General features: G+C 41.7%; 1 protein-coding gene across 8 annotated transcripts in view; it reads right to left on the bottom strand.

Annotated features, from left to right (window-relative positions):
- The window catches only part of MYH9 (myosin heavy chain 9), an 84298-nt gene that overhangs the window by 46083 nt on the left and 22786 nt on the right, over nucleotides 1-15429 (bottom strand). For all 8 annotated transcript variants that reach the window (XM_083400717.1, XM_083400715.1, XM_083400714.1 and 5 more), the window contains one exon: nucleotides 7024-7376. In XM_083400717.1, coding sequence (XP_083256843.1) covers nucleotides 7024-7356 — 333 coding nt within the window. In that variant the 5' untranslated portion in view covers nucleotides 7357-7376. The remainder of the gene's footprint in view (nucleotides 1-7023; nucleotides 7377-15429) is intronic.

Below are 15429 nucleotides of genomic sequence, written 5' to 3'. Positions count from 1 at the left end.
TCCAAGCAATACTTGCATTCAGGATTTAATGAAGCATTGCCCACACATTTCCAAACCTCTCTAAGCCTTACAACTACAACTTTTTTAAAAATTAAAGCATCTGAGAAAGCAGGTGCTTATCACCTCCTCCAAGTAAAAGGCTGGGATAAAACCAAGTACGGGTAGAAGTAAACTGCAAAAACATTTAAAGATGCAGCATTCACTGGTTATCACTGATGCATTTACATGTCAAGCCAGTGTTACACATATGGCCAAAATTTAAATGCTAACTTATAAGCTACAAAACTGAATTTTAAAAATCCTGATGCAGTTAGAACATACTTCCTTTTTTATTCCACTTAATGCATATGAATGTTCATTCACTCTAAGAGGCCAAGGCAGCATTCAGTGGAGAAAGAACATATAGAAGTAACCACCGCATGTGCACAACTCTACAGAATGCTTATTATGAGTTAATCCAGCAATAAAAGGCTTTGTGAGAAGTTGCCAACTACTGTATTTTTCGCTCTATAACACGCACCAGACCATAACACGCACGTAGTTTTTAGAGGAGGAAAACAAGAAAAAAAATATTCTAAATGAAATAGTGGATATATGATTTTTGTGGTTCATGCTGTGGCCACAGACATGATCTGACAGTGGGTTTGGAGTAGCCCAATGCAAAAATCCTGAGGATCCATGTGGATCCATGCTTTGTAACCACGGAGGAGGGAAGGAAGGGGAACCATAGATCCTCTGCTCACGACTGCAGCGGATCCCCCCCGCCACCCGCAGGCATTCGCTCCATAATACGCACAGACATTTCCCCTTACTTTCTAGGAGGAAAAAAGTGAGTGTTATGGTGCAAAAAATACGGTATTCCCCTCAATATCCAAAGCAGAAATATGTCAGGAAATGTGGGGGGACGGGGACGGGATAATGCTATCCGGTTTGCAGTGGCACCATTACAAAAGGTTCCCCAAGACTGTCAGTAGGAAGCTTTGAATTCCTCTTTGTGTGCTTGTTTTCCCCAAGGTTGTAAGTGCAAAAACGTTTTGGCTGGCCACAGTTATATACACTAATCCTGCCCCTACCACCTCAGAGGGATGAGAGCTCATCCCAGACATTGTATGGCATCCAAGATGTCTGGAAGCAGCAACACTTCTCAGTGCTTCCGACTGCAGCGAGACACCAGAGATGAGCTCCTGTTCCTCTCAACGTCTGTACCCACCAGGCTAGGATACTCTGCTGCAAAGTATATTTGAAGAACTGCCTCCTTCTCTGCCCCCTCTACTAAACTCATGGTCCAAGCAAAGTAAAGTAGCCAGGAAGATCAGCCTCCTTGTTGACCTTTCCAGATGCAAGTGGGACAGCAAATATGGAAGCAGATGCCCCACTTCACTTAATACTTCTTAATGTTAGAAAGGCAGAATTGTAGGCAACCACCATTTTCGGTTGCATTTCCTCAAGTATAAATGGCCCAGCTAGGAAACAAAGCTATGAGCATGGTCTAAGTGTCAGCAGCCAGCTGCAGCTCTTTGACATGCGCAGCTCAAAATTGACACTTGGATATTTACAAGTGAGGAAACTTCTGCAAGAAACAAATATAAGCCTCCAGTTGATAGTGGTCATCATATTGTGGCTTGTATAAAACAGTCTTTTGATCACAGGGAACAGTAGAGAATACAAAGCAATTACAAAACTAGGAGGAGTTACGCAATTTGCCAACTCTTTGTTCTGTGTTCTTAAATGTTTCTATAAAAAATGAAGCTCTCTAATAAAAATTGGCACCCCAAGGGTGTTCAGGAAATACACATTAGTTGCCGTTTAAGCCATTAGAGCTTGGGAAAAAATCAACTGGAAGAGTAACCATTTTATACTAGAAATCTAACTGAACTGGAGATCCAACAGCAAAAGTGTGGAGTAGAAAAAATCTGATTTCAAAAAGACTAGTTATAAGAGGGAGCTTCTCCCAAGCGACAAATGCAAAATTATTGAACAAGTCCATGGAAGATATAGCACTGATCTGAATGGGCTTTGTATCTGTTCAAGCACCTCAAGGACTCCAACTCTAAGTCACTTACTCAGAGGGCTGCACCACAGTAAGAGATTAAAGCTGTTTCTCTTAAAATGTCATAGGACACTGAACCAGAGCGTTTTAGTTGCACTTATCCTTGCTGAGAATATCTATCCGTTTCCTGTAAATGATCCAAAAGCTGCATTAGCCCACAGGAAAAAAATACCAAGTTTACGGGGGGGGGGGGGGGCTTAAATATGTAAACTTTCATCAGACTGGCAAGTGTTAAGAATACACTGGGGACTTTAATGTGGAGGGAAGGGGGGCACCTGCCTCAATGACCTGTTTAGCTGTTTATTTGTTTTTTACTTGTGGAATCCTGACTGTATTTTTGAATATAACTGTTAGCTCTATTTTTTTAATGTTGAGTAAATTTTGTTTTGTTGCTGTTTTAATTGTGCACCTCTTGTATTTGATTTTCATTTGCAATGTTGCAGGGACTGCATCCCAGTAGTGGGTGGAGCCAAAAACAAAAGTGGGAAGGCAATGATTCTTTTATTTTAGCTTTGTACAATAGGCCAGTTTCTACACGCATCTCTCTCTACTATCCATCAATACAAGCAAGAGGCATTATCAGAGTTCAAGGGCACCTGCCAAGCAACAACTCTGGATGTGAAGCAGAGCCAGTGAAGCTTGTGGCCTGGGAACAGTTTGGAGGCCCACACAGAGGAGCCTGGATGACCAAATTTGCCCCCCAGTCTGAGAATCCCCACCTTGAGACATGCTGTAAACCACTTAGAGGTTTTTCTGAAAATATGAATTAGTACAGAAACCATCTAAAATAAAGAAAGGTTGAGCAAAATACTTGCTGGGGGAGTGGGGAGTAGAGAGATTATGTACAGTACTGCTAAAACCACAAAGTCTGCACACTGTAATAGACTGACTTGCAGACTTCATGAGATTAACCTTTGGTGACAACAGGTTTCAGGTTGCACCAAGGCTGTTGGAATAAAGCAACATTCAGATACCCCACTTTGCAGGGGAGGTTTCTATAATATAAAGTGCAGCTGGATTAAGTATCACTAGGTAAAAACCACTGTGACCCAAGGAAATTGCACATGCCACAGAGTCCTCTGTAAATCAGAGATAACAACCCCAATACCATATTAGTGAGCGATCATGATAAATGGAAGCAAAAAGGCTTTAAACCTGTACAAAAAAGTTAGCTATATTAGTAGTAAAAAGTTATTTATTGTAGCTGCTTAAAGAAAAATAAACATTAAAAGGTTCACTGAAACTGAACTACATAGCCATAGCAGCTAATTAGTGATAATGTAATGTTTTAAAATTATTGCCTAACTAAACCTCAGGAAACGCAAAGGAAGAGATGCATTTTGAGAAGTTCCTTATAAGGCAGAAAGGTTAAGGGTATATCATATCAAAGACAGGAAAGAATAGAAAATAAAAATTGGGCAAACTTGTAAACACATTCCATTTTACAGGATCAGGTCTTTCTAAAAACAACACATATGCATGTCATTGTAGGTGTATGAATCTCTTCCAGTCAGACAATGGAGGACTCATTACTACTTCTGAACATTCATTTATTTGGAATGATCTTGGAGTCCATAAAATCACAAGTAACAGAAATAAAAATAAATTTTAAGCAGGTCACTGATGAGTGAATGTCATTATCAGGAATATTGTATCTGGGGAACTACTCTGTGAAAATATACTTGTCAGGGCCAGTAGCCATGGCAACTCAAGGTATAAAATACAACTTAAATCTCAAGGGTTAGATTTCCTTTCCTTAATCATCACCCAATAAAGATTAGCACAGGCCCAAATGAATTGAAAATTAGAGCACTGACTGAGTCACTGTTGAACTAAAAAACTGCATACAAAACTTATAGATTAGGAGACAATTAGTTACTACATAGGAACCTAGGAAGATGCCTTATACCAAGTGAGGCCATTGGTCCTTCTAACTCAGCATTTTCTACAGCCACTGGCAGTATTCTTCAGCACTGCTGCCAGGATTCTCTCTCAGCTCTACCTGGGGATTGAACTTGGGACCTTCTGCATGCAAAGCAGATATTTTGCCACTATACTTGCTCCATACTTGCTCACACATGATGCTTCTTTTCCAAACACACAAAACTATCAAAGGAAAGAAAATACTCACATGTTGAGTGGGTCAGAACTGTGATAGAGACACTGGCAAGTATAGGTAAAGGGAACCCTGACCATTAGGTCCAGTCGCGGACGACTCTGGGTTGCAGCGCTCATCTCGCTTTATTGGCCGAGGGAGCCGGCATACAGCTTCCAGGTCATGTAGCCAGCATGACTAAGCCGCTTCTGGCGGCTCCACCGACCTTCTGATCGGCAAGTCCTAGGCTCTGTGGTTTAACCCACAGCGCCACCTGCGTCCCTACTGGCAAGTATAGCCTCAGAGGGGGAAAAATAGCCTATATATAAACATCCTTACTTGTACACTGCCTACCTTAAAGTCATGGTACAAAAGATCTGTACCAGCCATCTATTTTACTACATGTACACACTGACAACCTTCATTTTTTTATATGCTGTAAAGCAAAGAAAGACAGATATGTGCCATTCCCCATTCCAAAGGGGAGAAACTGTGTAGGCAGACTGCCACATGTGACAAAGACTTCACTGTGCAAAGTCTTACAAGAGTCCATGTATGGGGAGCACAGAAGGGCTGATCCATGTGACAAGACAGCAACAAACAGCTAAATGGATGTTAGAATGAAACACTTTGAAGGGAACAAATGGAAATCAGTGAAGTCTGGCAAAATATCCCTTTTACAGAGTCGGGCTCAGCTGCAGCTTATATACAAGGCAGAAGTGGCATATGCTTTGATCCAATCAGTGCCCTGAATATAGAACTCAGGACAAACACCAATTTCTCTCCTCTTGTACCCTTGGCCACTTGTGAACCATAGCTCTCTGTCAAACTGATTAGTACCCCAAAATTAGATCCACCAAGACAACTGCAATCCTCCTCTCAATCTCCTGTATGCCAATAAGGCCAGAGTTTTTTCTGAGCCTAGGGCTTGCCGATCAGAAGGTCGGCAGTTCGAATCCCTGCGACGGGGTGAGCTCCCGTTGTTTGGTCCCAGCTCCTGCCAACCTAGCAGTTCGAAAGCACGTCAAAGTGCAAGTAGATAAATAGGTACCGCTCCGGCGGGAAGGTAAATGGTGTTTCCGTGCACTGCTCTGGTTCGCCAGAAGTGGCTTAGTCATGCTGGCCACATGACCCGGAAGCTGTCTGCAGACAAACGCTGGCTCCCTCGGCCAATAAAGCGAGATGAGCGCCACAACCCCAGAGTCGTCCGCGACTGGACCTAATGGTCAGGGGTCCCTTACCTTTACTTAGGTGACAACTGACTGCAGTTGTCTCCCAGGAATAAGCACAAGATCTTCAGAAGAGCAAGTGCCTAAAAACCATACACACAGTTGCTACCTCTCTACCCATTATGAGCTGCACAGCAGCCCACCCTTATATGCCCTAACACTTTATTACTTTAGGGGGAAAAGCTTAGTGGTAGAACAATCACACTGCATGCAGAAGGTCAATCTCCAGGTAGGGCTGGGAGAGACCTCTGCCTGAAACCCTAGGAAGTTGCTGTCAGTAAGTGTAAACAGTACTGAGCTAAATATACTAGGGGTCTGGCACAGCAGAAGTTAACTTCATATGTCCCTAGGTATCAGCACATTGTATGCATTCTCTACCACAACTGCTGCAGGGCCCCCTTTTCCAGCTGAGGAGCTATCTCTACAGTCTCTATTCAGTGCAGCAGATGGAGCAATAATGCCAACAAGTAAACAGTGTCAGCATCTTACCACTGAACAGAGTCCATGCTAAGTCACGTATAAACAATTGAATATTCTTGTTTCCATGGCATCAAGCTCATGAGAGCATTGCTGCCACTTTTGACGAGAGTTGAATTAAAGCTACCTGCTCAGTATATTCTGAACTGAGTTGGGCCTTACTGTGAAGCGTCCTTCTGGTAGAGCATCAGGCATTGCCTTCAAGTGGGAAAAAATTCTGAGTATGGTGTCTTTGATCTGCAGCACGCCCAAGGATGGAGAGCTCACTGCTTCAGTACATCCCTTGCCTGTATAATCCATTCCTCTACTGGCCAAGAACAGAAATTTGGCCTTACTGTGAAGCATTCTTCTGGCTAGTGGAGAGTAGGGTGTACAGCCTCAGTACAGAACTGAGGCTATAGGGGGTGGAAAGGGCTCCTCTTCAGGGGTCCTTAGGCATTTCCTGCTTGCATGGTAACCCAGCCAGCATAGAGAAGACCATTAATGGCATCTCTCTTACCTGTACTCTATAATGTTTCTTTCATTCTTTTTCTATCCACTATTCAGGATACCAAACACAGTGCCCAGCCACTCGCTGGTTTAGCTGTGTGACAAACTGGAAATTGGTAGAAGGCTTGCTAACTACTAATTGTTTTGGGTTTGCTTGTTGTTGTTTTTAAATACAAGTGCTTTTTGACTCTGCTTCCAGGAGGAGTTTATCTTTGACTGCAAGCTCCACTCCTCCCCTGACCGAGAATCACCTGTTCGCAGCACCACATGTTGGAGGCTTGAAGTGCAACAACTAGGCAATTCAGAGGTTCTTAGTGGTCAGCATTCTGATTGGTTGAAAGTAGACAGTACTTTTTTATATCCCAACTGCCTTATGTGCAGCTGAGCTTTGTTATTTTGCAGTCTTAGTTTTACTGCTCTTTTATACTGAGGTTCCAGATACAGAAGCAGCAAGCCAGGTGTCTACATGAAGAGTGTGTTCAGCTTGGGTCAAACGCTGTACATGATTTCTAATATATCTTCCAAACCAAACACACAAGAGTCAAGCCACTCCATCACATGTTCTACAAAAACTCTACTAGGGAAAGTACTGTTTAGAATGTAGACAGGGGGAAATTGTATAAGACTGGGGACATGTAAGATTTAGTTAGATCCTATTACTAGCAGAAAAAGTCATTACTCACGTAGATAAGCCCTGAGTAGTATCGCTCCTTCAGATTGTGCAACACTGAGGCCTCATTCAGGCAGGTCAGTTCAGCCATATCTTCCACTTTCGAGAACTTGGGTGGGTTCATCTTTTGGATATCATCTTTGTTGACTCTCACTTTCTTCCCATTCTCTGCAAGCTCCACAATGGCTTCATCTCCTACTTCTTCCTTCAAGCTAGCAGGCTCAAAACCATTTTTCTCTGATGGGACCCACACCAGCTTCTTGGCAGCCCAATCAGCCTGAGCAAGAGGGTTGTTGATGAAGTTTCTATCCACATAGAGGTATTTGTCAGCATCTCTCTGAGCCATGGTGGTTTATAACCAGGGACCTATGAAAAGAAGAAGTTGCAATGTTATTACCTTGCCAACATTTTGACACTACAACCTTTGAGTCATCTGAAATAGGCACCAGTTCCCTCACCAACACAGATTTCAAATATTTGACCATGTTACTGCTTAAATGCCATGCAATCATTAGAAGTAGGCTCATGTTGTCAGCTTAAACACTCTATAGAGGCAAGAACGCTAGAGATGACTGAATAGATATTTTAGGTCCTTGTAAAGGGGTTCTGAGTAGACAAGGCCATTGACTCCAAGTTGCATGCCCAGATAAACTATTCACCTATTGCTTCCCCACAGATTCATTAGCCCCTGTGGGTCACAAATAGGCAGTGACCGGATGCATAAAAGAATCCAATTACTCAAGCAAGCAAGAAGCAAGCTTGAAGGCACACACAAGAAGCTGGCAACTACATATCAACAAAATGTGGTAGGGCTACAATTAGCCTCCTCCCCCTAGGCCTTAACTAGACTTGGGGGGGGGGGCAGTTTCACATAGTCAAAGTGGTTTCCTCCTCAGTTAAAAACAGCTATTTAAAATGGATGGGTCACACTTGAGGAGAATATACACGTTCTACCCCAATGAAACTGTAAAATGATATTAAGTTATGCCAAATCATAGGAAATAGAGAGATGAAAAACTTGCTACGGTTAATAACTTTTCAGTAGTTATGATACAACCCGATTTCTTATCAACATTTGTCAGTTCCCTGGAACAAATGTAAGATAGCTGAAGAAATACTGACTAAGTCTACAGTGGTCTACAGTTATTTACAGCATACAGCAGCTATTTACAGACTGGCACCCCTAGCATGGGTAGGAAAGCAGGTAGTTTTTTCTTCCTATCTAGAAATTAGAATTCCTTTCTTTGCTATTACGCCTACAAATGATTAACTTGGGCCGCCAGCCTCACTCAATCCCTTGTGGCATCTGTTAATAGCCTGAAAGTAAAAGTAAAACCTCCAGGCTGGCAGGAGACTCACCCTGACTAGAGCAGGGGTGTGAGATTAGAAAAAAGTGGCTGCCAGGTAGCCACTTCTATTTTTCAACAGGGAGAAAAGAACCTCAGAACTACTTTAGGAGGTGAAAGGCAAAGTAATTTTATACTTGCCACTTTATGTGGCTCACTATGCAACACAAGTGTTCCATTGTATTAGGTATTTCAAAACCTTACAAACTTCCTGTCTCTCTGCATTGTGTGTGCATGCATACAGCTGTCAAGAACCAAGCTTTTCAGCCAGCCTTTGCACACCACAGTGTCAATACTGCTGCATGCTGCTAGCCAAAGCTGCCCATGAAGACATTTAGAATACAAAGTGGTCTCCCTCCAGAGTCAACCAAGTTACAAAATCGTTGGGAAACTACAGCAAGACTTGTTCAAGGACGTACTGTGGATATACGTTTCCATTAAGCCTTTCTAAGAAAGAAAGAAAGAAAGAAAGAAAGAAAGAAAGAAAGCCATCAGTTTTATGTCAGCTTAGTCTCAAAAGCAAGTGTTTAGATAGCTTGCATTCACCTAAATATGCATTTACTTATGATTAACCATGCAAACAAGGCACTTTGGATTTTGCTCGAAATTGAAAACATAAGAGGAGTCTGCTGGATCAGGCCAATCACCCATCTAGTCCAACATCCTCTCACAGTGACCAACCAGATGCAAATTAGAAGCAATTAAACAGGAATAATGTGCTGGGGCTATATTTAATGCAATAAAACCAATGTGAAGCTCATACTGGCAGAATTTGCTGGAGACATCAAAAAGCAAAAAGTTACATTATGTAAAACCCAATAAAAGCTCTTCAAACAAACAAGAACTATCCTAGAGCCAAGTATTTCCAGTGATACACCATGCTTCATGATGCCTAATCATAGTGTTGGAGCCAAAAATATGCCACAGGTCTTTGCTAAAATAGGAGAAAACTCTGGTGATTTAGATCCATAAATTTGTCACTCAGGAGCCAAAGGAAAAGGTGGGGAATAATTCATTGTACTGCATTCAGAATTGTATCAAGGCTGGCAAGGCAACAGCTGTAGTCTAAACTTCTGCTACACAGCTTCCTGCAATTGCAACTTCCAAGAATCTAACTACTTGCCTTTTTTGGCCATAATTGAGCAAGACACACCAGGAGAATGAGCGTTTCCAGCTGAATTTGGTTACTTTCAGTTTCATCATTTCCTGAAAACTAACTGAAGAGCTGTATAGTCAGCTTAAAATATTCTTCTATTTCTTTAGGCCCTTTCTGCTTAGAATACATCTGGCATGGTTTTGTCATTCCTCATGCCTTCAGAGAAAAAGAGTTATTTTGGTTGACAGCCTTTGAGATGCATGACATTCTGGAAATTTTACTTCCATGTCCTGTGCACAGTCTAAGTCACTAGGTATCTTCAGCAGCAAGGACCTAGCATTGAAATTCAAATCCCATAAGCCCCTGGCAGCCGTGCCAATGAGTGGGGGCAATGGGAGTTGCAGTCTAACAGCATCTAGCAGGCCACAGTTTTTCCACCTCGCCTGCCCCAGCAGCACATAAATCTATTTCTCCCCATCTTAGCAGAGAAGGGGCCCCTGTTGTAATATTGTTCACAAAGACGACCAGTTACTCGAGTTCACTTTTTCCGAGAAGTAATTGGCAAACATTTCCAATTCATAATACAAATTATGAAGAACTGAAAAGATTATTTGGGGGGGGGGGCATTCTTACAGCAGTGGAATTATACCAACATATCCATACATTTCACAAACAGGTGTGCAGTCAGGTACGTGAAAAGCCTTAAGAGTGCACAGAAAATGGGCTCAGGTTCTACTAGAATAGTTTATGAGCTCTGATCCAGGTAACTGATCCAATAGCAACCATAATCTTATTAGGAGATTCTCAGGGAGCCACATCATGTACAGCCATGGGGGAATATTAAACATGCTCCTGAGCACACACCAAGTTCACACAGAAGGTGACAAGACTGAAAAGACCTAGCCAGCATAAGGAGAGAAGGAACCTTGGAGTGTTTTCAGAATCCACTTTAGTTCACAGGGCTTCTGTGAAAAGCAAATCTACGTGTTCCTTGACTGTAGGACATTTGAAAACAAAAAAAGGAACTATTAATGTCTGTCATTACTAAATGCAAAAAGAAGAGTGTAAACAACAGAGTAAGGGTGGGACAATGTCTATAAGATGAACAGCAAGGGACCAAGAAAAGGAAAAATGTTAGACCTTCCTTAAGTCACACATATGATGATCTAGTAGAAACTGTAAGCTTTAACAGGAAATGGCAACAGGCCAGTTGTAGGATGTGAAGAAGCTCACACCACATCCTGACAACAATTATCAGCAGTACACCAAGTGACACACACTAGTAATCATACACCCTAACTGAACCTATTGCCCCTTTATGCTGTCACAACTATGAGTTCTCTCCATGAAATAACTTGGATTCTGTACTTGTTTTTCTTTCTTTCTTTTTGTCCATTTTGTTGTCACCTGTTAAATATATTTTTTTAAAATGGGCTATTAAAAAAAACTATGTTACCTAATTTAGTGTTCCATACTTGGTGAAAGTCAGCTCTAGCACAGGTCCGTATTGTCTACTTCCAGAAAAGGTAACTTATTAAACACTGAATGTATGCTGGAAAAATGCTGAGAGATCAAAGACTGCACCTTATCAGTATCATTAACATGATCTGCACATCACTTTATCAGCATTATGAGCTGTGAAAAGGTACCACATTTTAACCAACAGATGAATGTTTATCACAGGAAACACTTTTCAACCATTCAAGTCCACTTGAACAGAATTGCTTTTGGGACTCTGCCATTGCTCAACAAGGTCAGTAAATTAATATAAAAGACCATAAGCAACAAATCTGCTTAACAAACAGGAAATTTGGTCTCAGACTGACGGGGGTATGGTACTTGAATGTGTCCAATGAATATTATGCCTGCTTTCAAGAAAATTATATTTTATATTACACACACATACAAGGCATAGGATTTAGTTAAAGGGGGTGGAAGAAGGAATAAACTTCCAATGCTACAAATAACTGTTCAAGTTCGCAGCACACATTTATTTGTAGCACATCACATTTTCCCCTTCCTCCCTTTTTTTTTTTTTTTTTTTTTGCTTGCTAGTGATGCTGCTCCATTTTTATCAATGCAGAACAGATTTTGACCATTTGAGTATTTGCTAGTTGATGTGTTTTTCAGCAATTTTCTTTCAACATAAGCAGCTTTTCCCACCTGGTGCCCCCCAGAGGTTTTGGACAAAGATTCTCAACAGCCCTGACCATGACCATGTTGGAGGGCACTGGGTTGAGAAGCGCTCTCCCAGCGCTATTTTTTTTTTTTTTTTTTTAATGGAAGCCAAGTTTCTTAAGATGTTAAAAGTGCACAGACTCTCCAATGGAGCAGCTGGTGAATCCCCTACTTTAAGCAAGCATTATCTTACTGGATACCTCCTGCTGTACAATAAGATGATACAAGTTAGTGGAAGCCAACATAAATGTTAAACTGAACAGTAAAATTCAACTAAGAAAGAAGTTTGGGTCCACTGTGCAGAATCCAGCTTGTTCCTAGAACTGATCTGCTAATTACAGATATAACATCAACATCTGCAGTCATGGCGGAATGCTAAACAGCAAGAGTATTGGGCAGGTAGCCACCCCTTTGATGTTGGAAGAGACCATAATGAAATTTGCTGGAGCCCTTGCAACAGCAGTAGTTTGGGAGAGACTCTTTCCTGTGCTCCTGCCCACTGGCTCTTTACCATTCTATTGTAAAGCTGGGCTAATTCCAGGTGTGTGGTCCCTGTTACCATCCACACTTTGATTTAGTCATAACCAAGACATCTAGAAGCAACTCAGATAATCTCAAGCACGTAGCTTTAAGGGAGACTGTAGGGTGTTTCAGCATTCTCAGAGCAAACATTTCTTTCTCACGTGAGCAAAAGAAATTTCAAGCGAAGCACTGTCACCTTCCCTTACTCATAATATTGTAGTGCACCACAGCCACAGTCCTTTCAGTACAGATGTGAAGTGAAGGGGAAAGGTGGGAGGAGTTGTATCTTAGTCTAGCCATGCATGCAGACATTACAAAAGTTAATTAACACCATAATCAGCCATGGGAGGGAATGCAAATGCAGCCTCTGTGGTGTATATAATATATGTGATGGAGGCATAGGCAAGAATGGGCAAACTTTGACACACCCCACACAGATGCTGCTGGACTACAGCCTTGACCACTGGACTATGTCAACTAGGGTTGATGGGACTTTGAGCCCAACAACATCTGGAAGGCCACAGGTTCCGCATCCCTGCTCCAAGGAGTCACATATATTCCCAGTAATCCTTACAGTCACCTTGTTAGGGTAGGTTGTTGTTCTTCTATTTAAAATGGGAAGTCAAGAGAACACAGAACTGTATAAGAGCCAAACTGGTCACGACAACAGCAGACTCATGCATGACTACCAAATTCTAACAGAAGGTGGAAAGTGAACTCTTCTTACTAAATCACCTCCCCCAATATGTTCCCCCTTGCTGCAAAGGGTAAAAGCAGCTTGCGCAAGAAGAGTGTGGTAACAGTAAGGATTTGGCAAACGTCTCACCCAGCCATAACATGGAGTTGCGACACACAATTAGTATTCTGCAGAATCTGAGCTGCACTGTGCCACCTACTGGGTATGTAACCAAACACTGACATTCGAACCAGGGATTTCCTAGTTCACCAGCGCCCCACCCACCTTCCCATAGTTATACCATGCACCCCACACACTATGGAACCTGCACCTCTCTTTTAGGGAACATTTCAATAAACTATTTGCTGAACATGCACAAGAGATCCTTTCTCAACTCCTGAGCTTTCTACAGGATCCAGGTGTTTCAGATGAAGGCAGACAACTGAATACACCATCTGCACAACAAGACTGGGAAGGAGAGGGTGAGATACAGTCTACCTTTCAGGAATCTAGACATTCCATTTGCTGAACCCTTTCTGCAGGATTTCTAGTATTAAAGCTTTGTGAGAACCTGCCCCCTGAAAAAAGTGAAGCTTCCTTTAGGCTTCAGAAGCATCTGGAAAAACAGGACACACTGCTTGCAGTTTATTTCTCCAGTACTATTTGTATTACCCCCTTGGCCTGCTGTTTACTTTATCAGTGGCCACAGAATTGCTGTTGGGACTCTGCCATTGCTCATCAAGGTCAGCACATTAATATAAAAGAGTATAAGCAGAAAGACTGCTTAACAAACAGGAAATTTTGTCTCTAAATGACCATGCTACTTGAATGTATCCAATGAATATTAACCCACACAGTTTTTCCTGATTTAAGCATTGCACGCTCTTGCAAATAGGTAACTGCACAACATGCCCCAGGCAAAGTTGCTGGAGAGTGAGAAGACAATAACCTTTTCAGTTGTAGTTAAAGCCTCATCTTCAGGGAAAGATGACAGTTCATTTTCACCAGTTTAGAGTATTTAACTATTGAGCCCTAACAGGACCTAAGCAGTTAGTTCTTTCCCACCTAAATCAAATGCAAAGCTTTGCAACAGAATAGCCCAAATGAAGTCTGTAATGAAAGTTGTTCCCAGAGTTATACTGCACTTTGTTCTGCTGGAACCAAGCTTCTATTGCTCAAGCAGTCTGAGCATGGTTTGCTCAAGTGTAAGGGGGAGGGGGAAGAAGTAAGATATAATTACACAGCAAATGCTACCTAACTGGTAAGTGCAGTGTGTAGGTTAAGCAAGGGGTGAGGTGGTGAAAGTGCACTATGTGATCATGATCTTAAACCTATTGCTTACAGGACAAAGCCCGATTCACTGGGTATTCTCCTGAATCTGTGGAGAAACTGAGCCTCTGATTCTCAGGAGCAACACATTCAATTACTCTCAAAATCTGAAGCACACAAACTACAGTACTTAAAGACAGAGGCATGTAGAAATTTCTACAGCTTATAAAGATGTTTGAGCTTCATTTGTCAAACATGGCAAAAGCACATTCATGTCTCACATTTCCTTTGGACATGCAAAGTTGTCATCTGAAGTCTTTATGCCCAATTTTCTCCAATTTAATTGTACGTGGGGGCATTACTGTATTCCCCATACCTGTGCATTCTGTAACACAGAGCAATTGAAGCAGAGAAATCTGTTGAAAGTACTCTGTGATTAATTGAGGTGACAAGTACAGCAGTACACTCCTTGACTTTTGAAATTATGAAATGAGAGGCACTCTGATTAGCAATATCCTGTTGCTGATGTTGCGCAGTAAAAAAGGAGTCAGAGCAACTGAAAATTAGTTGCAAGATCAAAATTGAATGCTGAGTTGGGAGAGCCACATTATAACACAAGTGAGAAGCCAGAGGGCTCTATAGTTCACAAGTTCAAGTTGCTCCTCATACAGGCACAGCCTTTGTTTCAATGATAAGTATTTCACAACACTCACATACACACACACTTTTTTATAAAAGCAATGTTAAGTGCAATGAGGCACCTTTCTGTGACAGTGGGGGAAAATAACTGTCAAGGCTTTCACACAAACTAAATATGGTGTGTCACAATAACATTTGATATGCAGTGCAATCCTATACAGGTTTACTCAGAAGCAAGGTCCAGTGAATTGAGTGGAACTAATACCCAGGTAAGTAAGCATAGGATTGCAGCCTTAAGAAACTGTTAAAGTCCCTCTCTCCAGGAATATGAGCTCTTTCTCGACATTCAAGTAGTCTACTTTTTTTTTGCAGCTGCATGGTACTTGGGTGCACTACTTCAGATCACTCATTTTTAAGTTTAGTTTATTATCCCAGGGTATAGGGCTGCCACCACTCAAAAATGTGAACTGCACTATTCACTTGGTGTCAAGCAAGTTCTGAACTAAGGAAATATAAATTTTATATGCCACAACATGAAATACGTGTGAAAATTTAACTGGCATAAACCTCTTGGTATCAGTGTGGTTGCAAGGGAGGGTCCACAAATTACCTATATTGGAAAGGTAGTAGCAATTCTGCCATTTTACGTACAAACAGAATATGCAACCCAAGCCATATGGTTCACATGTTAAG

Source organism: Podarcis tiliguerta (assembly GCF_965153285.1).
Source record: "Podarcis tiliguerta genome assembly, chromosome: 10".
Taxonomy (NCBI): Eukaryota; Metazoa; Chordata; class Lepidosauria; order Squamata; family Lacertidae; genus Podarcis; species Podarcis tiliguerta.
This window is presented reverse-complemented; position numbering and strand designations above follow the sequence as displayed.